The 24,969-nt window shown below is 44.5% G+C and overlaps 8 protein-coding genes and 1 long non-coding RNA gene across 10 annotated transcripts in view; 1 reads left to right on the top strand and 8 right to left on the bottom strand.

The window, feature by feature from the left end:
* The window catches only part of LOC108025031 (RYamide receptor), a 63,407-nt gene that overhangs the window by 8,372 nt on the left and 30,066 nt on the right, over window positions 1–24,969 (top strand). For both annotated transcript variants that reach the window (XM_044091000.2, XM_044090999.2), the window contains exons 2-4: window positions 21,469–22,210; window positions 23,576–23,692; window positions 24,842–24,969. The exon at window positions 24,842–24,969 is cut by the window's right edge and continues 71 nt beyond it. In XM_044091000.2, the coding sequence (XP_043946935.1) occupies window positions 21,567–22,210; window positions 23,576–23,692; window positions 24,842–24,969 (889 nt within the window). In that variant the 5' untranslated portion in view covers window positions 21,469–21,566. The remainder of the gene's footprint in view (window positions 1–21,468; window positions 22,211–23,575; window positions 23,693–24,841) is intronic.
* LOC108025224 (proteoglycan 4) lies at window positions 63–2,801 on the bottom strand. Its single transcript, XM_050889436.1, has 3 exons — window positions 2,753–2,801; window positions 2,421–2,697; window positions 63–2,363 (listed from the first exon to the last, which is right to left on the bottom strand). Exons 1-3 carry the CDS (start codon window positions 2,790–2,792, stop codon window positions 155–157), a joined length of 2,526 nt encoding a protein of 841 aa, XP_050745393.1. The 5' UTR covers window positions 2,793–2,801; the 3' UTR covers window positions 63–154.
* Window positions 3,319–4,457, bottom strand: LOC108025228 (phospholipase A1). The gene is made up of 2 exons (XM_017095574.2): window positions 4,406–4,457; window positions 3,319–4,342 (listed from the first exon to the last, which is right to left on the bottom strand). Exons 1-2 carry the CDS (start codon window positions 4,446–4,448, stop codon window positions 3,369–3,371), a joined length of 1,017 nt encoding a protein of 338 aa, XP_016951063.1. The 5' UTR covers window positions 4,449–4,457; the 3' UTR covers window positions 3,319–3,368.
* Window positions 5,612–6,740, bottom strand: LOC108025229 (pancreatic triacylglycerol lipase). Its single transcript, XM_017095575.2, has 2 exons — window positions 6,695–6,740; window positions 5,612–6,630 (listed from the first exon to the last, which is right to left on the bottom strand). Exons 1-2 carry the CDS (start codon window positions 6,732–6,734, stop codon window positions 5,657–5,659), a joined length of 1,014 nt encoding a protein of 337 aa, XP_016951064.1. The 5' UTR covers window positions 6,735–6,740; the 3' UTR covers window positions 5,612–5,656.
* Window positions 7,893–10,576, bottom strand: LOC108025230 (uncharacterized). The gene is made up of 4 exons (XM_017095577.3): window positions 10,493–10,576; window positions 9,460–10,435; window positions 8,934–8,992; window positions 7,893–8,881 (listed from the first exon to the last, which is right to left on the bottom strand). The coding sequence occupies exons 1-4, from the start codon at window positions 10,530–10,532 to the stop codon at window positions 7,908–7,910; spliced, it is 2,049 nt and encodes a 682-aa protein (XP_016951066.2). The 5' UTR covers window positions 10,533–10,576; the 3' UTR covers window positions 7,893–7,907.
* LOC122817788 (phospholipase A1) lies at window positions 12,210–13,362 on the bottom strand. Its single transcript, XM_044091001.2, has 2 exons — window positions 13,280–13,362; window positions 12,210–13,222 (listed from the first exon to the last, which is right to left on the bottom strand). The coding sequence occupies exons 1-2, from the start codon at window positions 13,317–13,319 to the stop codon at window positions 12,243–12,245; spliced, it is 1,020 nt and encodes a 339-aa protein (XP_043946936.1). The 5' UTR covers window positions 13,320–13,362; the 3' UTR covers window positions 12,210–12,242.
* Window positions 14,791–15,920, bottom strand: LOC108025225 (phospholipase A1). Its single transcript, XM_017095572.1, has 2 exons — window positions 15,866–15,920; window positions 14,791–15,809 (listed from the first exon to the last, which is right to left on the bottom strand). Exons 1-2 carry the CDS (start codon window positions 15,903–15,905, stop codon window positions 14,824–14,826), a joined length of 1,026 nt encoding a protein of 341 aa, XP_016951061.1. The 5' UTR covers window positions 15,906–15,920; the 3' UTR covers window positions 14,791–14,823.
* On the bottom strand, window positions 18,138–19,231 carry LOC108025231 (phospholipase A1). The gene is made up of 2 exons (XM_017095578.3): window positions 19,192–19,231; window positions 18,138–19,133 (listed from the first exon to the last, which is right to left on the bottom strand). Exons 1-2 carry the CDS (start codon window positions 19,229–19,231, stop codon window positions 18,148–18,150), a joined length of 1,026 nt encoding a protein of 341 aa, XP_016951067.1. The 3' UTR covers window positions 18,138–18,147.
* On the bottom strand, window positions 23,109–23,698 carry LOC127011617 (uncharacterized). Its single transcript, XR_007764779.1, has 3 exons — window positions 23,546–23,698; window positions 23,310–23,487; window positions 23,109–23,243 (listed from the first exon to the last, which is right to left on the bottom strand). It is a non-coding gene; the product is annotated as an uncharacterized LOC127011617 (long non-coding RNA).

Raw genomic sequence — 24,969 nt, 5'->3', positions numbered from 1 at the left:
ACTATTCGATATGAATCATTCCGGAAGCTAGGTCCATTCCCCTCCATTAAATATAGTAGGAATAACTCTCATTTTCTCTGTATTAAGCGTTTAATGGCATGCAGTATTGTTTTGATTTTAATGCCATTATTTTTGTCCACTGATGGACTAGAAGTTAGTGATTTTCGATTTTAACGTTCACCAAAAAGACGTTGAAGATGAAGATGTTCTTGGTGCCCGGAGGTGCCACACTGTCATCTTTGGGTGGGTTGGTCGGTGGAATTTCCGGAGCCAGGGTTGTGGTGGGAACTTCGGGGGGCACCGCAGTTGTTGAAGGGCGCTCAGAGGGTCTAGAGGTTGTCGTAGGAACCTCAGGAGCGTCAGTTGTGGATACCTCCTCAGGCTCTTCGGTTGTCGACTCTACATATTCTGGATCAGCTGTAGTCGACACTTCTGGTTCTATGGTTGTTGATGCCTCCTCGGGGTTTTTCGGTGTTGTAGGGTTCTCGGGTTCTAAGGTTGTCGAATCTTCAGGAACATCAGTAGTAGTCTCCTCTGGTTCCTCGGTTGTTGTGGGATCTTCAGGTGTTTTCGTTGTTGTAGAATCCTCCTCGGGCTCTTCGGTGGTCGATTCCTCTGGAGCAGCAGTCGTCTCTTCTGGTTCATCGGTGGTCGAATCCTCTGGAGCAGCAGTCGTCTCTTCTGGTTCATCGGTGGTCGATTCCTCTGGTGCATCAGTTGTTTCTTCAGGTTCATCGGTGGTCGATTCCTCTGGAGCAGCGGTCGTCTCTTCTGGTTCATCGGTGGTCGATTCCTCTGGTGCAGCAGTCGAATCTTCTGGTTCATCGGTGGTCGAATCCTCTGGAGCAGCAGTCGTCTCTTCTGGTTCATCGGTGGTCGATTCCTCTGGTGCATCAGTTGTTTCTTCAGGTTCATCGGTGGTCGATTCCTCTGGTACAGCAGTCGACTCTTCTGGTTCATCGGTTGTCGATTCCTCTGGAGCAGCGGTCGTCTCTTCTGGTTCATCGGTGGTCGAATCCTCTGGTGTTGTTGTAGAATCCTCCTCGGGCTCTTCGGTGGTCGATTCCTCTGGAGCAGCAGTCGTCTCTTCTGGTTCATCGGTGGTCGAATCCTCTGGAGCAGCAGTCGTCTCTTCTGGTTCATCAGTTGTCGATTCCTCTGGAGCAGCGGTGGTTTCTTCTGGTTCATCGGTGGTCGATTCCTCTGGAGCAGCGGTCGTCTCTTCTGGTTCATTGGTTGTCGATTCCTCTGGAGCAGTGGTGGTTTCTTCTGGTTCATCGGTGGTCGATTCCTCTGGAGCAGCGGTCGTCTCTTTCGGCTCCTCGGTTGTAATGGGATCTTCAGGGTTTTTCGTTGTAGTAGAGTCCTCCTCGGGCTCCTCGGTTGTTGACTCTGGTTCTTCGGGAGTAATAGAGGGCCCTTCAGGTTTTTCGGGAGTTGTGGGAATCTCGGGCCTCTCGGTTGTAGGTTCAGGTTTTTCGGGAGTAGTAAAGGGCTCTTCGGGTCGTTCGGGAGTGGTGGGTACCTCCTCTGGTTTTTTGGTTGTTGTAGGCAAAGCAGGCTCTTTGGGAGTCGATTCATCATCACCATTATCAACAGTGGAAGACACAGGAGCCGCTGTTGTTTCTCCACCACCAGTGTTTATTTCTCCAACTCCGTAGGGCGATTCTTTGTTAACTGGAACATAGAAGACACCCTCGGCGATGAAAGTATTTATTACAGCACCCATCAAGATAGAACTGTACTGATCGCCACAAGCATTCTTATTAGCATCCAGGTAGGTCTCACACTTCTTCGAAGGGAAGTTGTTGAAGAGCAGGGCCTCTACGTAGTAAGCCACAGCACGGGTGTGGGAGCAACTGCCGGTGAGGTCGATTCCACAGCCTGGCTGGGTCCTGCCTCCGTTCATGTAGAAGGCAGCCTTACCAATTGGCTCATTGAAGCCCAAGAGAGCGCCGTTGGTGTGGACGGACTCCACATACACGGCATCGTCGCTGTGCAGTCGGTTTTCAGTTTTGGAGTAACTGATGAAGGGGGAGGCCGGGTCCAAGCCCACCACCTTGCCCACCTTTCCGGTGGTCACCTGCTTGGCCGTGTGTCCAGCCACATGGGCACCCAAGCTGAAGCCGACTATCTCCAGAGTGTCCAGGCGGATGCCGTATTCCCCCACCAGGAAATCCACAAGGGCTGCTATTTTCTTGCCAGCTCCTGGGCATGCGGCCACCGAGGTGACGTACTCCAAGGAACGTCCGCGGGACCAGTCCACGGCAATCATGTTGTAGTCACCATACTGGAACCAGGCTGCGGCTACCCTGGTGTTCACACCATCCTTGTAGTTTGCGTTCCAGCCGTGGATTGTAATTCTGCAGAAACATTACTTGGTACAGTATATATGAATTTATCCCTGTAAAAGCACTCACATGGTTGGATTTTCGGGGTTGAAATTGGAGGCATCGATAGAAGCCTTGGAGGCCTTAATCTGCTGTCCAGTGCTGGGATTCTGCAGGGTGTAGAGGTAGAAGTTGACCGTGTTGGTCGACCAACGACCTTCTATCGCCTCCTGAGCCTCGTAATACTCCAACTGGTGCTCTCCCTCCGCTTTGCCAATCCATCTCAGGCCACCCTCCTTCTGAGGCACAAACCATCCGTTGACGCCATGAACTCGAACCGAAACTTGGTCAACGGGCCAGGCGCTGGCTGTGCACGATTCAGAGTTACGGAAATTTTTTCCAGAAAAGCGCAAAGTCTTTACCTGCTATCACGCAGCTCAGCACAAGGAAGCACAATCTCATCGTTGAAGAAAATTTTTAGAATGGTCTAACGACTAAACCGGGTACTGCTATTTATACCCTCGTCTGCATATTGGAAGTTCAAATCTGCGCAACAACAGCGAAGTGATTAGATCCGTTCTAATCAGTACAATTTAAATCCCTCGGAAAAAGTGACGTTATAAACACTTAACAGAATTCTAGGAAAATAAACTTCATGTTGAATTTCACAGCTTTAATAGATTGAAGATAAAATTATTAAAGATTAACTTATAAAGTATTAATTTATATAATAAAAGCTGCGTCATGAATATAACAAAAGATATTACTAATTAAAAAAATGTTATCAATCCGATTTATTTGAAATAATGAAGAGGTACAAGTATATAAGTAGTTATACCTTTTTATCGATTAGAAAACTTTGAGTAGCGATTAAAAAATCTTGCTGTCAACTTAAATATTTATCACGTAAGTGTCACACTGCCTTTACTCGAACTTGCGATCCACACAAGTAACCCCGAATATCAGTTAAACAAAGCTCACTAGGGACTGCTTTGGCTCACAGAGCTTTCACTCGATTTATTGGAATAAAGACTGGACTTAGTTACCCATGCCGTAGGGAGCATCGCTACGGACGGGAACGTAGTAGTCTCCGGCGACCATGTAGGCGTTGGTGGTGGCTCCCATGCGGACGGAGCTGTAGGAGCTGCCGCAGGACTTGGAGACGGCCTCCTCGTAGTCGCCGCAACGCATGGTGGGGAAGTTGTTCTCCTTCACGGACTCGGCGTAGTAGATCACCGAGCGACTGTGAGAGCAGGATCCGGTCAGATCGACACCGCATCCGGGCTGGCTCTTTCCTCCGTTGGGGTAGAAGGCTCCCTTGCCGATGGGCTTCAGGAAGCCCAGAGTACCACCGTTCGTCTGGATGGACTCCACATAGTAGGCATCGGTGGAGCTGAGGCGCTTGTTGGGCTTGTCGTAGCTGAAGAGGGGCAGGGCGGGGTCCAGACCGATGATGGTGTGCACCTGGCCGTTCTTGACGTTCTTGCCGGCATAGCCGGAGACATGGGCACCCAGGCTGTGGCCAATCAGCATGGTGTTGTCCAGGCTCAGGCCGTGGTTGTTGCGCATGAAGTTGATCAGCGTGGCCACCTGCTCACCCACTCCGGGAACAGCCAGCACAGAGGAGGCGTAGTCCACGGAACGAGCACGTCCCCAGTCGACGGCGATCATGTTCATGTCACCGTGGGTGAACCAGGCATCGCGGACGCCGTAGTTGATGAACTCGTCCTTGCTGGAGGACCAGCCGTGGATGGTGAAGCGGGTGGGGTGGTTGGGGTTGAAGTGGGAGCCTGAGATCGATGCGGAGTTGGCCTTGATCACCTGGGGAGAATCGCGGTTGTTGTTGGTGTACAGGTAGAAGGTCACGGGGCTCAGGACGTTGCGACCCTCCATGCGGCTCTTGGTCTCCAGGTAGGCCTCGGCGAACTCGCGGTCCATCCACTCCATGGTGCCATCGGCCTGGGGCACATACCAGCCGTTCTCACCGTTCTCTCGAACCTCAACAGCGTTAGCTGAATGTAAACAAAGAAAGTTCAGCTAGGAATGGTCTGAGACTAGAACTTTCCGGACCTTACCTGCCAGGACACAGAGGGCCAGAGCCAAGAACAGTTTCATCATTGTGGCAAAGTCAACTTCAACTAACACCTGTGGGTGGCGTGGGGGCTTCTTTATATGGTTGGTGGGTCCCATCGCCCGATCGTCCGATCGAATCGCAGACATTTTGAAGCCAGCCACTCGAGATAGGCCACTGAATTGGCCACTCGGACCATTCGACACCCTCGATAAGGTTGTGGGCGCGGGTTCGAAGAGCGGTACATGTGTCTCGGCAATCTGCACTAAGTACAATTTCTATCTCAAAATTAATTTGGTTGAATTGATTTCTTCGGGCCGCGTGGCCCTTTGAAGTGTTTCACGTTTTTGATAGGCAACAATTTCAGCAGTAGCTGACGTCTCATCCAATCATCTGGATAGTCTATCAACTCGTCGAAATTAATGAGTTATTTTTGCTATACCTCTTGGTATTCAGCAAAGATTTGAATCTAACACGTTATTGTTAAAACGGCTTAATCGAAATTTGTTTATTACTAAACGTGAGCTTAAGAATTTTAAGTTCGAAAACTGTCAACTGTAATCAATAAATGTTCCCTGTCATAACAACACAGCTCGCAGCCAATATGACTGTAGCATTGGTCGCTTAGGATTTTTGCGATTACCTTTTGAAATTAATAAATTGTTTATCAAGAACATTGTTTATTCCACTTCTAATCAAGTGTTTAAATACTATATTGATGCCTAATATTACTTTGCATTTAATAATAATTAAAAAAAATACAACAAAAAAAGTTGTATAGTACTATATAAATTATAAAAGTATAAGCATGATATCTAAATATGCATTTGGGATTTGGATGATAAAATGTTTAACTATTTTATTAATTTTAAAAGTGCTCAGATAAGTTTAACATAAGTTTCATGTTTTAAAATCTACAAGTTCTATAATATTATTCATACAAACACAAGCATTATAGCTTAGTGTAGATATAGGTTTGGTATTCCATCTATGAAACGCAGTTTTGCCAGTAAAAATGACGCGTAACTTGTACTTCCTATTCATTGAATTGATTCAAAATTTAGACTTGATTGTGAAGAGTTTTCCATGAATGGCCATATAAAATCTTCCTTATTTACTGACGTACGACCAAACACTTGTCGCTGTGACAGTGATTAGAACCCCCTGAGACTTCTATCATGATGCAGATAAACCGACACAAATAGACCGCTTGATTTTTGGTAGCTCATTTTATTGATATTTTGTTGACTTTTATTTATTCGGTTTTTCCGAATGGAGCCTCGCTGTTTACAGGCACGTAGAAGTAGCCCTCCACATGGTTGGCATTCCTTTCCTCTGCCAAGCGAACATTGCTGAAAGTGCTGCCACATTTGTTGTCCAAGGCAGCCTGATAGTCCTGGCACTGAATGCTTCCGAAACCGTCCTGGGTGACTGCCTCGGAGTAGTAGAGCACGGATCGTGCGTGGGAACAGGTTCCTGCCAGGTCTACTCCACATCCTGGCTGCTTCTTTCCTCCACTCACGTAGAAAGTGGCCTTTCCAATGGGCTTCACGAATCCCTTGACGCCGCCATTGGTCTGGATGGACTCCACATAGAAGGCGTCTTCGCTGGAAAGACGCTTGTCGGGAGTATCATAGCTAAAGAGGGGCAGGGCAGGGTCCAGACCCACAATTGTGTGAACCCTCTTGCCTCCAACTTGCTTGCCAGCATAGCCAGCCACATGGGCACCCAGACTGTGGCCAATCACCTTAAGGGTTTCAAGGGACATGCCGTGATGTTCGTGCAGGTACTCGATCATCTCGCCCACCTTGGTCCCAGCTCCAGGAACAGCCCGCACGGACATCGCGTAGTCCACCGATTGAGAGCGATCCCAGTTGACCACAATCACATTGTAATCTCCCCTCGACAGCCAGGCTTTGGTAATATCCACATTCATGCTATCGGTGTAACGTCCCTTCCATCCGTGAATCACAAATCGAGTGCCATGATCCTTATTGAAATAAGAATTTTGAACTGAGGTTGCATCGGCTGAGATCTCCTGGCCCTCGGTGGGATTCTTTTGGGTATACAGGTAGAAGGACACTTCATTGGATCGACGTTCGATGGGAACACTGCTATCTAAAAGCTCTTCGGCATCCTGAATGCTCATCCACTCAAAACTGCCATCTTCTTGGGGCACAAGCCATCCATTCTCACCATTCACAGGCTCCTCGATGGGAACAGCAGTTGCTGAATATAGGAATATATATTTGCATTAAGACATATTTTCTAAATTTACTGTATTAAAATTTACCTGATGCCAAAAGGATCGATAGAGCTATGAGCACCCGCATATTGAAATCTCCTCAGAATCTAGTTAACTGAAAAAATGTAACCCGCCCTTTTATAGTCTGTAACTTATCAATAGCTAGCACACTTCGGGTATTATTTGATAATATAATCACTGATTATTAATGACATTGATTTTCAATGAGAATAGTTTTATGATTATTAATGACATTGATTTTCAATGAGAATAGTTTTATCTCATTGAAAATCAATGTCATTAATAATCAGTGATTATATTATCAAATAATACCCGAAGTGTGCTAGCTATTGATATTGATTTTTTCAGTTAACTAGATTCTGAGGAGATTTCAATATGCGGGTGCTCATAGCTCTATCGATCCTTTTGGCATCAGGTAAATTTTAATACAGTAAATTTAGAAAATATGTCTTAATGCAAATATATATTCCTATATTCAGCAACTGCTGTTCCCATCGAGGAGCCTGTGAATGGTGAGAATGGATGGCTTGTGCCCCAAGAAGATGGCAGTTTTGAGCAAAAATTGGTTAAACATGATCAAATTAGTTTCCATGACACCAATTTATAACGCCAGATTTATTTTTATTTGTCAATCATGCGGATTAGCTTTGCTCAAATAAAACATCAAAAAAGAAAGGAATTTATACTCAAAACGCCCAATAAATGGTCCCAATTGAATAATTTATAGATAGGTACTGACAATTTGAACAAAATGTTATCTTTGTTATCAATTGATAGTGCACTTCAGACCAAGAAGGAAATATCACTTAAGATATGTGTACTTTATTCGTATGATAATGATGTCATTATAATGTTTAGATATGAAAAATATAATAATAATCAGTTCAAATATCTATAACGTGATAACTATATTTATGTATAATTACATATTAAAACAGTGGCAACCATTATTAAAAAAGGGAAAATAAACTTGTTAAGGCAAAGATAGAATGAGTGAATAGTTCGAGTGGTTTGAAAATCCCAATGCACTTCAGTTATAAGTGCCTTCTAAAATGAAAGTCGACTAAGAAAAAGACTACCTAAGTAATTATAAGATTAACTATAAAGTGTGACAATTAATATTGATAATTTACTAATGCAATTGATTTATGAAAGCTAACCTAAGTTAAAGAAATACGGTTTTTTAGATTATTCTCTTTAGTACGCATTTAAGATAACGAATATATTTTATAACAAGGCTCTAGTCAATTTTGCCGAAGGGAGTGTGACTGTTAACTGGAACATAGTAGTCGCCCTCAACCATGTAGGCGTTGGCAACAGCTCCCATGCGAACGCCACAGTAGGTGCTTCCGCACTCGTTGGACAACGCATCCTGGTAGTCCCTGCACTTGATGGTTCCGAAGTTGTCCTCGGTGACAGCCTCCACATAGTAGGTCACGGAGCGCTGGTGGGAGCAGGTTCCTCCAGTGTCGGTGCCGCATCCTGGCTGTTTCCTTCCTCCATTCGGGTAGAAGGTGCCCTTGCCAATGGGCTTGAGGAATCCCTTCTCTCCCCCATTGGTCTGGATGGACTCCACATAGAAGGCGTCCTCGGTGGACAGACGCTTGTCGGGCTTATCGTAGCTAAAGAGAGGCATGGCGGGATCCAGACCAACTATTGTGTGGACCCTCTTGTCTCCCACATGCTTTCCAGCATAGCCAGCCACATGAGCACCCAAACTGTGTCCAATGACCTCCAGACTCTCCAGGGACATTCCGTGCTGTTCGTGCAGGTACTCGATCATCTCTCCCACTTTGGTGCCAGCTCCAGGAACAGCTCGCACTGAAGACACATAGTCCACCGATTGGGCGCGATCCCAGTTAACAACGATCACGTTGTAGTACCCCTTTGAGAGCCAGGCCTTTGTGATCTTGACATTCATGCTATCGGTGTACCGTCCCTTCCATCCATGGATCACAAAACGTGTGGCGTGGTTCTTATCAAAGTGGGAGTCTTTAATTGAGGAATCATCGCCTCTGATCTCCTTGCCCTGGGTTGGGTTATGTTTGGTGTACAGGTAGAAGGACACGTCATTGGAACGACTTTCAATGGGATTACTTCTCTCTAGAAGTGCCTCGGCATCTCCTATGTTTATCCACTCAACCGTACCATCTTCTTGGGGCACAAACCAGCCATTTTTTCCGTTTATGCGCTCCTCGAAGGGGAGAGCACTTACTGCAAAGAAAGATATATTACTACTATATGGCTTAGATACTTTTAAACTTACCTGCTGCAAACAAGATCCCTAGTGCTATGAACACTCTCATATTGATATATCCGCAGAATCTAGCGTGCTAAACATTCTCACCAGCGCTTTTATAGGCTGTAACCTATCAATAAAAAGCGCACTTGAGATTTTGATAAAGGTATTATATGATAACTGTTTTAAATGATAACATTTGAAATCCCCAAAATTCTATGAGTGAGGTGACAAACGCAAAGTACAAAATAAGTGCTAAAAATATGTTGTAATCTTTTTTATACATTTAATCACTAGCTGTGAAGTGGTTCGAAAATCCCAGTGCACTTCATTTATAAGTGCTTTGTCCGAATAATTGGGTGTTGCTGAGTATAGTTTAGAGGGTAAATAAATTTGACTGTATAACCGAATTATCAACACCCTCAAAATTAAATTTCAATTAAACTTATCATGCCTGATATATGTATATGCTGGAACTAGAAATAAGTACGTTTTTTTGGAGTATTCATTTATATGCTTTATTCAGAAGTCAAGTACGAAGAAAGGACTCTATTCGATCTTGCCGAAGGGAGCCTCGCTGTTCACAGGGACGTAGTAGTCACCATCGACCATGTAGGCATTGGTGACGGCTCCCATGCGGACGCTGCTGTAGGTGCTACCGCACTTCTTGGCCACGGCGTCCTCGTAATCTCCGCACTTGATGGTTCCGAAGTTGTCCTCGGTGACGGCCTCGGCGTAGTAGAGCACGGAGCGTCCGTGGGCGCAGGATCCGGTGGCGTCCAGTCCGCAGCCGGGCTGGGTCTTGCCTCCGTTCGGGTAGAAGGCTCCCTTGCCGATGGGCTTCAGGAAGCCCAGCTTGCCGCCGTTGGTCTGGATGGACTCCACGTAGTGGGCATCGTCGGAGGACAGACGCTTGTTGGGCTTGTTGTAACTGAAGAGGGGCAGGGCGGGGTCCAGACCCACAATGGTGTGGACGCGCTTGTCGCCAACGGTCTTGCCAGCGTAGCCGGCAACATGGGCTCCCAGGCTGTGGCCAATCACCTCCAGGCTGTCGTAGTCCAGGCCATGGTGCTCGTGCAGGTACTTGATCATCTCACCAACCTTGGCTCCGGCTCCGGGAACAGCCAGGACTGAGGAGGCGTAGTCCACGGAACGGGCGCGGGCCCAGTCAACGACGATCACGTTGTAGTCGCCCTTGGACAACCAGGCCCTGGTGATGCGGGTGTTCATGTCGTCGGTGTACCGCTGGGTCCAGCCGTGGATCACGAAACGGGTACCGTGATCCCTGTTGAAGTGCGAGTCGTCCACGGATCCTGACTTGGCCTTGATCTCCTTGCCATCGGTGGGGTTGGACTTGGTGTACAGGTAGAAGTTCACCGCGTTGGTGCTGATGCGTCCCTCCATCTTGGCTCCGTTGGCCATCAGCTCCTCGGCATCCTGCATCTCCATCCACTCGAAGCTGCCATCAATCTTGGGAATGAACCAGCCATTCTCGCCATTGACGCGCTCCTCGATGGGCAGGGCGGTTGCTATACGGATCATAATGATATATTATTTGTTCAAGCCCGATCTTCAGGACAACTTACCTGCTGCCAGCAAAGCGGTTAGAACCAAAAACACCTTCATGTTGGGGGGTCTCAAGCAAGTGTGCTGAGGAGAGCACTTGTCCCACGCCTTTTATAGGACGGTTATAATCACCGTAATCACCATTTAATATCAGTAAGCACTCGAGAGCTTTGACAGCTTCTTTACACTAAGATAGGGTCGATACAAACGATTAGAACATGTGGTACGTACTTTGATAGCGTATGGTTTTCTCCAGCTGATAAGAACGGAAGCTAGTACGGCTGAGCTTTAGAACTTGCATCAACCCAAAGATAAGGTTCAGGGTCATGACTCTGAACTTGATCGGAAGTGGTAGTGCATGTTAGATAAATGAAAGTCCGGTTTCACGCCTGACAAATACTTTTCTTATAAAGGATTATCGTTTTACAACTCGAAAATGGTTATTGCCTACCAATTATTATTGCTTCTTTCTTGAGTGAAATCTTTGTTAAGCTGTGACTAACTGCCAAGGAAACCCGCAATGGTCAAGTGCAGCCATAAATGTCAATAAACTTAATCGGCTGGTTGGACAATGCTATGTTTTATGATCGTCTTTATCCGATTAGGAAGTTCATTGGAGGAACAACAAGGTTAATTCTGACGTGCGTGGGATATCATTTATTTATATTCTTGTTAATCAAACAGATTTTTTCATGGCCAAATAAAATTCGTTGAATTACATATTCCTAACATTACATCGGTGGCTTTGAAGTTCAACAATAATAACGAGAAAGGCACGCCAAAGTTTCCATACTTTTGCAGGTCTTTCCTGTGGGAGCATTGAATGTGCCTTTCCGATTTTAAAAAATATAAAATAGTCCAAGCTCGCCAATTTTTATTTGTTTGAAAAATGACTCCGATAAAATATCTAAGCAAGTGTGTCTTTTAGGTTCTGGACCATTTTTAACCAAGTTACACCAAACAATGTCAAAGAAAAATATCGGGTTTTCGTCAAATAACTAAGATATTTATTTTCCAACTAAAAAACAGTATTTTGGGCACAAAAATACAAGTAATCGTCCAAACACGTATTGGTATACCTTGGTAAGCTCGTAATAAAAAATCGAATCCATTGGCATTCATACCTAAAAAATTTATTTTTGACCAATTTTCGTAAGAAATTACGACGCTACCCCTTGTAAAAAAGTCAAAAATTTGGTGAAATTTTTAATTTTCAGAATCAGGCAGACAAGGATTGCGATCAATTATCCATATTGTTAGCTGTTCAAAACAGTACGCGTTTTAGGTTTCGGACCATTTTTGACGAAGTTATACCAAAAATAGTAATAGAAAATTTCCATTTTTTGCCTAAAAACTACGTTTTTCATTTTCGTCATAAAAATAATCAATATTTTGGGCGAAACAATACAAGTAATGGTCCAAAAATGAAATGTCATACCTTGCTGAACTCGTAATAAAATTTCTAATCAACTGGCATTCACACCTAAATAATTTTTTTTCTGACCAATTTTCGCAAAAATCAAAAGCCAAATCAGCCCTTGTAATAAAGTCAAAATATACGAATTTTTTTAAAACAAATATTCTTTCAATTATCTAGCTTGATAGCTGTCGAAATCGGAGCTTCTTTTAGGTTTCAGACCATTTTTGACCAAGTTACACCAAAAAAGAACTAAAAAATATAATTTTTGCGCCAAAAAACGTATGTCTTAATTTTACACCCAAAAAAAACCGTTTCAGTTGTTATTTTGACCTTATTTTATTTCATTGCTTTTAGTTAATCATGCCGAAAGGAGCATTGCTGTTCACGGGCACATAGTAGTCTCCATCGACCATGTAGGCGTTGGTGTCGGCTCCCATGCGAACGCTGCTGTAGGTGCTTCCGCACTCCTTGGAGACTGCGGCCTCGTAGTCGCCACACTTGATGGTTCCGAAGTTGTCCTCGGAGACGGCCTCCGCGTAGTAGGTGGTGGAGCGTCCGTGGGAGCAGGCACCAGTCAAGTCCAGTCCGCATCCGGGTTGGGTCTTTCCTCCGTTGGGGTAGAAGGCTCCCTTGCCGATGGGCTTCAGGAATCCGAGGTTACCTCCGTTGGTCTGGATGGACTCCACGTAGTGGGCATCTTCGGAGGACAGACGCTTGTTGGGCTTGTTGTAACTGAAGAGGGGCAGGGCGGGGTCCAGACCCACAATGGTGTGGACGCGCTTGTCGCCAACGGTCTTGCCAGCGTAGCCGGCAACATGGGCTCCCAGGCTGTGGCCAATCACCTCCAGGCTGTCGTAGTCCAGGCCATGGTGCTCGTGCAGGTACTTGATCATCTCACCAACCTTGGCTCCGGCTCCGGGAACAGCCAGGACTGAGGAGGCGTAGTCCACGGAACGGGCGCGGGCCCAGTCAACGACGATCACGTTGTAGTCGCCCTTGGACAACCAGGCCCTGGTGATGCGGGTGTTCATGTCGTCGGTGTACCGCTGGGTCCAGCCGTGGATCACGAAACGGGTACCGTGATCCCTGTTGAAGTGCGAGTCGTCCACGGATCCTGACTTGGCCTTGATCTCCTTGCCATCGGTGGGGTTGGACTTGGTGTACAGGTAGAAGTTCACCGCGTTGGTGCTGATGCGTCCCTCCATCTTGGCTCCGTTGGCCATCAGCTCCTCGGCATCCTGCATCTCCATCCACTCGAAGCTGCCATCAATCTTGGGAATGAACCAGCCATTCTCGCCATTGACGCGCTCCTCGATGGGCAGGGCGGTTGCTATACGGATCATAATGATATATTATTTGTTCAAGCCCGATCTTCAGGACAACTTACCTGCTGCCAGCAAAGCGGTTAGAACCAAAAACACCTTCATGTTGGGGGGTCTCAAGCAAGTGTGCTGAGGAGAGCACTTGTCCCACGCCTTTTATAGGACGGTTATAATCACCGTAATCACCATTTAATATCAGTAAGCACTCGAGAGCTTTGACAGCTTCTTTACACTAAGATAGGGTCGATACAAACGATTAGAACATGTGGTACGTACTTTGATAGCGTATGGTTTTCTCCAGCTGATAAGAACGGAAGCTAGTACGGCTGAGCTTTAGAACTTGCATCAACCCAAAGATAAGGTTCAGGGTCATGACTCTGAACTTGATCGGAAGTGGTAGTGCATGTTAGATAAATGAAAGTCCGGTTTCACGCCTGACAAATACTTTTCTTATAAAGGATTATCGTTTTACAACTCGAAAATGGTTATTGCCTACCAATTATTATTGCTTCTTTCTTGAGTGAAATCTTTGTTAAGCTGTGACTAACTGCCAAGGAACCCCGCAATGGTCAAGTGCAGCCATAAATGTCAATAAACTTAATCGGCTGGTTGGACAATGCTATGTTTTATGATCGTCTTGATCCGATTAGGAAGTTCATTGGAGGAACAACAAGGTTAATTCTGACGAGCGCGTGATACGATTTATTTATATTCTTGTTAATCAAACAGATTTTGTCATGGCCAAATAAAATTCGTTGAATCACATATTCCTAACATTACATCGGTGCCCTTGAAGTTTAACTACAATAACGAGAAAGGCACGCCAAAGTTTCCATACTCTTGCAGGTCTTTCCTGTGGGAGCATTAAATGTGCCTTTCCGATTTTAAGAAACATAAAATAGTCCCAACATGGATTGTCATACCTTGGTAAGCTCGTAATAAAAAATCGAATCCATTGGCATTCATACCTAAAAAATTTATTTTTGACCAATTTTCGTAAGAAATTACGACGCTACCCCTTGTAAAAAAGTCAAAAATTTGGTGAAATTTTTAATTTTCAGAATCAGGCAGACAAGGATTGCGATCAATTATCCATATTGTTAGCTGTTCAAAACAGTACGCGTTTTAGGTTTCGGACCATTTTTGACGAAGTTATACCAAAAATAGTAATAGAAAATTTCCATTTTTTGCCTAAAAACTACGTTTTTCATTTTCGTTATAAAAATAATCAATATTTTGGGCGAAACAATACAAGTAATGGTCCAAAAATGAAATGTCATACCTTGCTGAACTCGTAATAAAATTTCTAATCAACTGGCATTCACACCTAAATAATTTTTTTTCTGACCAATTTTCGCAAAAATCAAAAATCAGCCCTTGTAATAAAGTCAAAATATACGAATTTTTTTAAAACAAATATTCCTTCAATTATCTAGCTTGATAGCTGTCGAAATCGGAGCTTCTTTTAGGTTTCAGACCATTTTTGACCAAGTTACACCAAAAAAGAACTAAAAAATATAATTTTTGCGCCAAAAAACGTATGTCTTAATTTTACACCCAAAAAAAACCGTTTCAGTTGTTATTTTGACCTTAGTTTATTTCATTGTTTTCAGTTAATAATGCCGAAAGGAGCATTGCTGTTCACGGGCACATAGTAGTCACCATCGACCATGTAGGCGTTGGTGTCGGCTCCCATGCGGACGCTGCTGTAAGTGCTTCCGCATTCCTTGGAGACTGCGGCCTCGTAGTCGCCACATTTGATGGTTCCGAAGTTGTCCTCGGAGACGGCCTCCGCGTAGTAGGTGGTGGAGCGTCCGTGGGAGCAGGCACCAGTCAAGTCCAGTCCGCATCCGGGTTGGGTCTTTCCTCCGTTGGGGTAGAAGGCTCCCTTGCCGATGGGCTTCAGGAATCCGAGGTTACCTCCGTTGGTCTGGATGGACTCCACATACCAGGCATCGTCCGAGTTTAGACGCTTGTTGGGCTTGTTGTAGCTGAAGAGGGGCAGGGCGGGGTCCAGACCCACAATGGTGTGCACCTGGCCATCGGTGTTCTTGCCAGCGTAGCCAGCCACATGGGCGCCCAGGCTGTGGCCAATAATATAGAGGTCATTGAGGTTCAATCCATGGTTGTTCTTCAGGAAGTTGATCATGTTGGCCACCTTCTTGCCGGTGGAGCCGACAGCCATGACGGAGGTGGCGTAGTCCACGGAACGAGCACGTGCCCAGTCGACGATGATCACGTTGTAGTCTCCCCTGGAGAGCCAGGCACTGCGGATGTCCTTGTTCATGCTGGCGGTGTAGCTCTGGGTCCAGCCGTGGATCACAATGCGGGTGGGATGGGCAGCGTTGAAGTGGGAGGCGTCAATGGACTTGGTGGTGGCGGTGATCTTCGTGCCCTTGGTGGGGTTCGAAGAGGTGTACAGGTAGAACTTGACGGGAACGGTGGTCAAGCCACGACTCTCCAGCTGCTCCTGGGCCTCCATCCACTCCTCGGCTACATCCATGTCCACCCACTTGGAGGAGCCATCCTCCTGGGGAACGTACCAGCCGTTCTCACCATGGATGCGCTCCGATTCCTCCAAGGGAAAGGCAGAAACTGAAAAGAGCGAATTCTTTAGGATTCGTTCTCCAGTCATGATTATTAAAACCTACCGGCTAGAGCAAAGAGTGCCAGAATCAGGAATGTCTTCATAATGTTGTAGAACCCCCAACTAATGGTTTGTCAGTCCGAAAACCGCGGCTTTTATACGTCGCCAGTGGGCCAAGTTATCGGCGAGAGATTAAATCGGGTGGCATTACTTCAGCTGACTGGGTGGTTTGGGTACATTCAAATTAATCTGATTGCTGGCCTTATTGCAAGGGTTTTTTTTTTAGGAACTCCGAATCAGATGGCGCCTCTATCAACTGATTGGCTTTTCAATTGTGCCATTCGTGGGTGATTTGCAAACTGATTCTTCGGGGGTAGCGCGCTATCGACTATGGAAATTCTTGTTTTTGGTCAGTGAAGGTAAATTCCAGCCTGGGGGAGCACGAGTCTTGAATGGCAACGAATCCATCCACTATCAGCTATCGATTACAGCAGTGGGTGCCCTCAGCGAACTTAATCTCCTGTAAGTCGTGCTGAGTGGACTTAATTGTAGGTATCATTAAATGGGCATTTAATTTAACACTCCAGTGCATTCTTGTTTTGATCGACCTGCGTTATCTTGGTCAGTTGGTGGTTCGTAATCTGGGGTATAAGTACTCACAGAAGGCGTTGAGTGAAGGTAAATAAATAGGAAGCAACTTGTCAAGCAGGTATAATTTATTTCAGTGTTCCTTGACAGGAAATGGTTAGTCATAATGTGCTGCCCAAACGGAAGTGACAGCTTTTCATTGATCCTAAAACTACGGCATACTTTTAGGCACTGTTTTGAATTGAGCCTCATTCGAGGTAAACATTCGTTATTGAAAAATTCATTTAATTAATAACGCAAATAAGAACGCAAACAGGTACCACACCTAAAAATGTTTAAGTTTATTATGTTTACGTGGGTTTGCCCTTGTGGACACAGGACCCAAATATCGGTGGCGGAGAACTTGTTAAATTAATAGCATTTCGAAAAGTGACTAATTTCGCTTGACACGTGCTTCACATTCTGCTAAATAGTTTTCAGCGTTTGATTAACGAAATTAAATGAAAACAACAGCATATTAAACAAATAGGCATACCTATCCCTGTATAACTTTTACTCGCATTTCAGGCGATTGTATCATCATGAGCTGCCAGAAAGCCAAACAACTTTAAGTGGACTTCAGGCCACAAATCACTCCCCCATATGGGTAAATAAAATGGGTGCAATAAAATGTAATTTTACACAGGAGCCGCTAGAAACACAAAACTTGACAGCCCATAAACAAGGACAGTGGGTGAATAAATATCTTGATCTTTTCGGGGGCGGGTTTAAGGTCGAGAAATCCCCTTATCAGTGCGTTAAGCCTCAAGAGCTCGCTCCCAAAATATCCTATCGGATGATTATCTGCCTGAATCTCAAGTAGAGGCGGCCAACTTCAATCTTCAACCCACCAGCTGCAGATACTCGTAGCCGAATTCCCGGCATATTCGCAGCTAATTGGGACCCGCATGCCACCCGTTGAGAAGGCTGTTCGTATTTAAATACTTCGTGGGTGGTTCCCTCAAATACAATATAGTACGAGTATATGCAGGACGTGAAGTTGACTTTGCCGAGGGCAAAATTGCGCTAGCTGGTTGCTCATTAATTATAATTACAAACATGCCGCACAAAGTGGCAAAATGCTTCTGACGACATTGCTGAAGACATTGACGGTTATGTTTGAGGTTGCACGGAGATAACTTATTAGTGGCAACACAATTCTTTTACTCTTAAAACAAAAAAATAATTATATTCTAAAATAATACCAAAGTAATTTACTTCTTTAAAAAAAAAAATTTTACATCATTCTCAACTTAATAGCTTGTCTCCAAGTATTTATTTCAGTGTAGGCACTAAGTGAGCCGGAATGTGAACGACCAACAAAAGTAAACATGGCCAAAAGCAAAAGATGACTTTGCCTTTGGCTTTCTATCAAATATGATTTTCTGCTCTTGGTATGTTAAATATTTATTTGCAAAATTGCTCTTTTGGGCTTCAAGGAGCAAAAAGATTTTAAGAAAAATATATATTTATCAGCTAATTATATTAGTTTAAAAGGTGTTTGGGCCAATAAAATTATACGATTTAGTTGTCAAAGGAATCAAGTTTTAAATAAAGATTAAGGGATAAATATGTGTACCTCAAGAAAAGCAACTTTAAGTCAAGTCTGTTGCTTACAAGTTGAAATGTCATATTCATCAAAGAAAAATGCATTTCTTACTACCATTCAAATCAAAGACTTCAGATTTAGTTTGAGCATTGTTATTTATTGTAAGCCGATCAGTTAATCATGCCGAAGGGGGCCTTGCTGTTCACGGGCACATAGAAGTCACCCTCGACCATGTAGGCGTTGGTGTCGGCTCCCATGCGAACGCTGCTGTAGGTGCTTCCGCACTCCTTGGCCACGGCAGCTTCGTAGTCACCACACTTGATGGATCCAAAGTTATCCTGGGCCACGGTCTCGGCGTAGTAGGTGGTGGAGCGGCCGTGGGAGCAGGCTCCGGTCACGTCCAGGGGGCAGCCGGGCTGGGTCTTTCCGCCGTTGGGGTAGAAGGCTCCCTTGCCAATGGGCTTCAGGAATCCCAGGGTGCCTCCATTAGTCTGGATGGACTCCACGTACCAGGCATCGTCGGCATTCAAACGCTTGTTGGGCTTGTTGTAGCTGAAGAGGGGCAGGGCAGGGTCCAGCCCCACAATGGTGTGCACCTGGCCATCGGTGTTCTTGCCGGCGTAGCCAGCCACATGGGCTCCCAGGCTGTGGCCAATCACATAAAGGTCACCCAGGTTCATTCCGTAGTTGTCCTTTAGGAAGTTGATCATGTTGGCCACCTTCTTGCCGGTCGAGGCGACAGCCATCACCGAGGTGGCGTAGTCCACGGAACGGGCACGGGCCCAGTCGACAATGATCACGTTGTAGTCCCCGTGGGAGAGGAAGGCCTTGCGGATGTCGGAGTTCATGCTGTTCAGGTAGCTCTGGGTCCAGCCGTGGATCACAATGCGGGTGGGATGGGCGGCGTTGAAGTGGGAGGCATCAATGGACTTCTTGGTGGCATAGATGTGCTTGCTGCTGGAGGGGTTGGAGGAGGTGAACAGGTAGAAGTTCACGGGAACGGTGGTCAGGCCGCGGGCCTCCAGCTTCTCCTGGGCATCCATCCACTCCTCGGCCACATCCTTGTCCACCCACTCGAGGGAGCCGTCCAACTGGGGAACGTACCAGCCGTTCTCGCCGTTGACGCGCTCGGATTCCTCCAGGGCATAAACCGAAGCTGTTAAAGAATATTACATTTCATTTAAAATCCTTTAAAGAGGGGTTGCTGTCCTTACCGGCTAGAGCAAAGATTGCCAAAATCAGGAAAGTCTTCATATTGTAGTGGAGTCTACAACTGATGGTTGTGCAGTGCGTTAGAAGGCTCTTTTATAGGCCCCATGGTGGTCGACTTATCTGTAGGAGATTAGATCGAGCGGCGTTTCTTTGACTGACTAGGTGGCTCAAGTAAATTGAACTTAATCTGGTTGCTTTTTTTGGAATACCGAATCTGATGGCATTTTATCAACTGATTGGCTGTCTTTAGTGGGTTTTATAGAATTTTTATGTTTTATATATAAACAGAAGATAATGTATGAAAGTGGTTTGTTGTTTAGCAATTAAGATAGACAGTGACCTTAAATATATATTCTAATATTTTTTAATAATGAGATGCCTTATTGACAAGGTATGACAAACCTAGCTGGAAGCCAAGGACGGTAGGCAATTGTATATTAATATTTATAATAATTTAATTTTCTTTATCCTGGGCTAGAAATCCTTTCTATTTTTGTCCAGGAAAAGTCTGCCGCGGTGAGCTTTTTCCAGAAAATCCCTAAAAAGCCCGCAGCTATTGTAGGCCTGTAAATTAGTCATAATCCTTCGCTTTTTGTGTAAATCTTTTCGCTTGCCTTTTGATTCTGTTTGTTCTTGGCTGAAAATTAAATTTATGAAAACCATTTTGGCGGTCGCCTACCTGTTTTTTATGTGTCTGGCAAAAGTCTTCATTGCTGGCTCTTACTTTTGGCTCCAAGCCTAAAAGCCCGTTAAACAAATTTAGGCGCCAACTAAGCCCGAAAAATCTGATTTGCTGCCTTTTCGCAGGGCAATCTGAGATGTTATTACATCCCCAACGGCGCACATATTCACAGTGTGTTTTCCATTCTTGTACGTGATTTCTTGTCAATACTTTGCATTTTATTTTATTACCCACATTATTTTCATGTTCTAGGTCTCCTATTCCTTTGTGTTGCCTGCGGTCTATGAGGCCTATTTTAATTTGGATTTGTTGCCTCGGTTTTGCCATTTTTATTTCACTTTATTAGATGGTACCTTCGGAATAATGAACGACTGGCCTTCCAGTGTGTAATTATTTTGCGTATTTTGGCATTCGCCGCACATTTCTCCATTTCTTGTTAATACAAAATTGATGAGGTGTTCATTAATCAAGGGCTGCGTATCGATGGAAACATTTTTGATTGCCACCGATATGTTAAAGCATGTTTTAGAAGCTGTGGTTTTCGTAAGAGAAAAATATATATTTTTTTATTAAAGCAGAGAAATTATCTTTAAACTTTAAGTTTTAACTTTAGACAGGCTATTGAAGAATTTGTATAATCGCATATTTTGCATTATGTGCAACCTCATTTTGCACTCTATCTTATCAAATGATACTTAAAGTAATGCGTAATTTACTCTCTAGGCCGGTTTATCGAAAATCTTAGAATATAAAAGTATGTGGAGAACATAAATAAATGAATACCCCAACTCCTGTCCGGGAAACATAAACGGAAGCGGTCTGAAATGCCAATAGGCGAACAATTTAAATCCGTACTGAAAGGAATTTTCAGAAGAAGTCTCCCGCGTCGAGGAATTTGCGAGGATAATTGATAAAAAAAACTGAAGGAAGCCGTCCAGGATAAATGACAAAAAGCTATTCCGCACACGACTCAGACACTTGCGAGGTTCCCAAACTCATTATTGTGCTGAGATAAGCAATTTACCCACTTGATAACCTTATCCTGTCCTTGATGGTGGGTGGATGGGTGGGTGGTGAGAGATGTCAGAGTTCATTCAGTGAGATATTAAAACGAAGTGAAGCCGACTTAATAGAGTCATGTCAACATTTCGTGAGGCCCACGTTTAAATTACTTTCGCTCCCCAAATATGTCAAGTTGATATGTGATTGCTGAATTTTAATTGCTTATAAAGGCAACTTAATTGCAATTGATAGCTGACCAAGTGTAAATTAATCTTGTGCTTGCTTTAAATATCGTTTTCATGGAGAATAATGGGAATTTAAGTATCAACCGGAAAATGTTAGTTATCTCTTTTAATTTGGGACTTAGTCCTGAACAAGTACATCTAAAATTTAACTTCTGTTAGTCTGGTTTTAATTTCTTAAACCTTTTTTTCCAATTGCATAAAGCCCAATCCCAACTCTTATACTGACAGCCGCCCGAAACTATGCAACGTTTATTGTTCACAAATTAAAGGCGAATTATTAAGTAGCCGTAATGTAGTGCAGCACATAATTCAGAAAGCCAGCTAATTATGGGCACAACTTTTACTTGCAGATGATGGCAGGCAGCAGTGAAGTTTGAAGAGCCTGGATTGTGACCCAGAAAAGTTCTCAAGTCCTAAGAGTTTGCTGTGTGCCCATTGACGCGCTTGAATGGAGCTCGACAATAGCCTGCTGTCCGGAGGCAGGATGTACTACATAGCTCCCCAGCAGCCGTTGCTGAGGAACGAGGAGGAGGACTACCAGGAGGGGTCCCTGCTCCTCCCGGACACCGCTTCGCTGCTCTACAATGTCACAGATGCACTGCAGCGGAGCGATGAGGAGGGGGCCTTTGGCTATGGCACGACCACGACACTGAGTGGCCTGGACACCTTTAATATCACCTTGATGATGAACTTCAGCTGCGATGGCGAAGACATTGAGTCTGAGGACCTGTGGTCCAGTGTCTACTTCAAGAGCCTCGTCTACCTGCTGTACATTCCCATCTTTTTCTTCGCCCTGATCGGCAATGGAACTGTCTGCTATATCGTTCAGTCCACGCCGCGCATGCGCACAGTCACCAATTACTTTATAGCCAGCCTGGCCCTGGGCGACATCCTGATGTCCCTCTTCTGCGTGCCCTCCTCCTTTATCTCGCTGTTCATCCTGAACTACTGGCCCTTTGGCGTCGTCCTCTGCCACTTTGTGAACTACTCGCAGGCGGTCTCGGTGCTGGTCAGCGCCTATACCTTGGTGGCCATTAGCATTGACCGCTACATAGCCATTATGTGGCCCCTGCGGCCACGCATCACAAAGCGGTAAGTCAATGGGGGGGAATTCCATTAAAATATTACATTATATGATTGTTCTTTTTATTTATTGACTTAAAAAATAATTACATTTACATTTTTCACTTGCCTAACAAGATTAAAATTAAAAACCATTATGGAATAAAGAAAAACCCAAAAATTTTAAAGCTAATAAATTTAAATCATGTTTAAAGAGTTGAATGTCCTTAAATTTTCCTGAAAAAGAAGAGCCACTCATGCGTTGTGCGGAACAATAAACCCTTCGTACTTACTCCATTGCCAATGTCTAAGTACATTTACCAAGTGCGTTAGCCAAGTGCTAAGTGGGCACACTCGTTGGCGTGCCTGGGCACCGTCAAGTGGCCACTGGGGTATTTACACTGGTGTCCACTTTGACCACTTGACCTAAGCGACTTTCCCAAGGGATTGGGGAAATAGACAGGCCTTTAAAGAGACGGCGGCTGAGCACGTCGCCTGGTGTTAATTGGTTTAAATAGTAACCCGAGAGCCTGACGCAGCGCTTGGTGAAAATCCAAGGCGGCAGGCCGGCAAAAAACCACTGGCCAGACGCATTGCAAACGTCAATTTGTTTGGTAACTGGATACAGCTGGTCCCCCTCGCAAGTCCCGCCACCTTTCCATGTCAGCCCACTGACATCCATCTCATCTCCCGCCGAGTTGAAGACCGGGCGTGAGTATTTCACGCTCCGTCGACTTTCAATACGGGTTTCGGGCAGCAGATGTAATGCATCTGCCAGATAAAAAACACATCCTTATGGATACATTATTTTAGGACTGCTCTTGGTAGATATTGTTTACCAGGCAAGCCCCCACTTAATAAATAGGATAAGTTCTAATTTATGTATTTAAATATTTTCTTTATTAGTTTTTGTATATTTTATAACATTAACAACAATATTATTAAGTCTACTGTACAAATTTATATTGATTTTTTTCACTGTTGAAATCTGACGTCAGGGCTGGCGTGTGCGTGACTGCCTTTGAGTGTGTTTCTGGGCGGCGAAAGTCATCCCTCGTGGCTTCTGCAAATATTTGCGGGAACATAACGTAAATATGGCTGATAATTATTCAGCATGACTGTAATTTACGCGCACGCAGCTACCGCACAGCGGTCTTTAGGCCAAAACAAACCGTACGGCAGCTTAATGCCCTCTTATCATGCTCCGTTAAACGCCCAGCATCACTCATACGCCACGTTGGTGCGGAATAAATTTAAGAATTTACGAGAGCATTATTCAGGAGTCAAAAGGAGCGGAAAACAAATGACTAAAAATAACACCGATTTTAAATATTAAGCAGCGAATCAAATGTACTTATGACCCACTCAAATATTGCCTCTTCCTCTCTCTTGCAGCTATGCCACCCTGATCATCAGCGGGGTTTGGTTTATTGCACTTGCCACGGCCTTTCCCATACCCCTCGTCTCGGGCCTCCAGATACCCATGTCGCCGTGGCACGAGAAATGTGATAAGTAAGTACCGGCCTCCTCAATCAGCAAACAACAAGTGACAAAGTATTATCGAGGCATATTTTTGCTTAGTTTAAAATATTTTGCATAATTTTTGTATCTACATCTACCACTATCAATGTATCTATACGTCCATATATACGTATAGATACATTGACATAAAAGGATTAATATAAAATTAAGGTATTAGGAAAATCAGACAAAGGTTTTAGTATAACAAATTAAAAATATCTTAGCTCACATGTTTCTGAATGCTTAGGTTTCAAGGGAAGATACTTAGTATCAAACGCATTCATGAAATTGTCTGCGTGCGAAGACGGATGTGGCAGGCATTAGGCCTAACTGCTGCCCATCTACGGAATTCCAATTTAAAGATCCAATCCCTGAGTGGCGGAGTGGTAAAGGGTAGTGGCATTCCTGTAGCCCGGGGCACGTTCTCAAGTGGTGGGCAAATTAAATATATTACACACAAATCAGGGAGCGACAGCAGTTTTAATTTTCGCTCCGAAGGACAATCAGCGAGTTGGCGAGGATAATGCAAATGCAAATAGCAGCCTCATCTGCAGGCTGTTTTCCTAAGCTTAAATATGCCCGGCACGTTCTGTAATGCTGAAAGTCATGTCTAATTGAAAAGGCAAAATCAGCACCAAAGAGTAAAAATGGGAAGAACCAATAATAAATAGTCAATACTTCAATTAATAAAGAATTTCAATTTTTTCTTGGTACATTCATGAAAAAAATAAAAACTAATTTTTAATAATGTTTGTTCAATTTCTATAATTATATTGATTTCCTTAAAATGGTTTTATATACCTAAAGATACTTTCCTCCTTATTCGTTTTTTTCTTATCAACAAAAAATCAGAAGCTTCATGAAACTCTAACTTCATGCAACTGAAACTCTGTCACAACTAGGAAAATAAAATAAGTTTTTGGGATAGAGTGAGCGTCCTCTCATTGTTGGCAGGAATTTCAAGGGCTTAGCATAAAAATGAAATTGTGCACTCAGCCGAGATTACAAGAGCGTGTGTGCGGGTGTCCTTTTGTGACAGTTGATTTCAGGAGCCCGCCGCAACTGTCCACTTGAAACTAATGCACCTCCTCCCCCCTCTGCTATTTCATGCGACGTCCTTTGTGCGCGTGTATCCATCAGATACATCTGCCGCGAGATATGGCCCTCGCGGACGCAGGAGTACTACTACACCCTCTCCCTGTTCACGCTGCAGTTCGTCGTGCCGCTGGCAGTGCTCGTCTTCACCTACACCCGCATCGCCATCCGCG

This window comes from Drosophila biarmipes, chromosome 3R (assembly GCF_025231255.1).
Source record: "Drosophila biarmipes strain raj3 chromosome 3R, RU_DBia_V1.1, whole genome shotgun sequence".
Taxonomy (NCBI): domain Eukaryota; kingdom Metazoa; phylum Arthropoda; class Insecta; order Diptera; family Drosophilidae; genus Drosophila; species Drosophila biarmipes.
This window is presented reverse-complemented; position numbering and strand designations above follow the sequence as displayed.

Excerpts from the sequence above, each read along its gene's own strand:
- LOC108025224 (XM_050889436.1), bottom strand. The coding sequence starts at position 2,792 with ATGAGATTGTGCTTCCTTGTGCTGAGCTGCGTGATAGCAG. Across the intron at positions 2,698-2,752 it reads GCTGAGCTGCGTGATAGCAG|CCAGCGCCTGGCCCGTTGAC; the intron begins GTAAAGACTTTG and ends AATCGTGCACAG. Across the intron at positions 2,364-2,420 it reads AACCCCGAAAATCCAACCAT|AATTACAATCCACGGCTGGA; the intron begins GTGAGTGCTTTT and ends ATGTTTCTGCAG.
- LOC108025228 (XM_017095574.2), bottom strand. The coding sequence starts at position 4,448 with ATGATGAAACTGTTCTTGGCTCTGGCCCTCTGTGTCCTGGCAG. Across the intron at positions 4,343-4,405 it reads GGCCCTCTGTGTCCTGGCAG|CTAACGCTGTTGAGGTTCGA; the intron begins GTAAGGTCCGGA and ends GTTTACATTCAG.
- LOC108025229 (XM_017095575.2), bottom strand. The coding sequence starts at position 6,734 with ATGCGGGTGCTCATAGCTCTATCGATCCTTTTGGCATCAG. Across the intron at positions 6,631-6,694 it reads ATCGATCCTTTTGGCATCAG|CAACTGCTGTTCCCATCGAG; the intron begins GTAAATTTTAAT and ends TCCTATATTCAG.
- LOC108025230 (XM_017095577.3), bottom strand. The coding sequence starts at position 10,532 with ATGAAGGTGTTTTTGGTTCTAACCGCTTTGCTGGCAGCAG. Across the intron at positions 8,993-9,459 it reads GCTCCCTTCGGCAAGATCGA|ATTCTGCGGATATATCAATA; the intron begins ATAGAGTCCTTT and ends TTAGCACGCTAG. Across the intron at positions 8,882-8,933 it reads AGGGATCTTGTTTGCAGCAG|TAAGTGCTCTCCCCTTCGAG; the intron begins GTAAGTTTAAAA and ends CTTTCTTTGCAG.
- LOC122817788 (XM_044091001.2), bottom strand. The coding sequence starts at position 13,319 with ATGAAGGTGTTTTTGGTTCTAACCGCTTTGCTGGCAGCAG. Across the intron at positions 13,223-13,279 it reads AACCGCTTTGCTGGCAGCAG|CAACCGCCCTGCCCATCGAG; the intron begins GTAAGTTGTCCT and ends TGATCCGTATAG.
- LOC108025225 (XM_017095572.1), bottom strand. The coding sequence starts at position 15,905 with ATGAAGACATTCCTGATTCTGGCACTCTTTGCTCTAGCCG. Across the intron at positions 15,810-15,865 it reads GGCACTCTTTGCTCTAGCCG|TTTCTGCCTTTCCCTTGGAG; the intron begins GTAGGTTTTAAT and ends CGCTCTTTTCAG.
- LOC108025231 (XM_017095578.3), bottom strand. The coding sequence starts at position 19,231 with ATGAAGACTTTCCTGATTTTGGCAATCTTTGCTCTAGCCG. Across the intron at positions 19,134-19,191 it reads GGCAATCTTTGCTCTAGCCG|CTTCGGTTTATGCCCTGGAG; the intron begins GTAAGGACAGCA and ends ATTCTTTAACAG.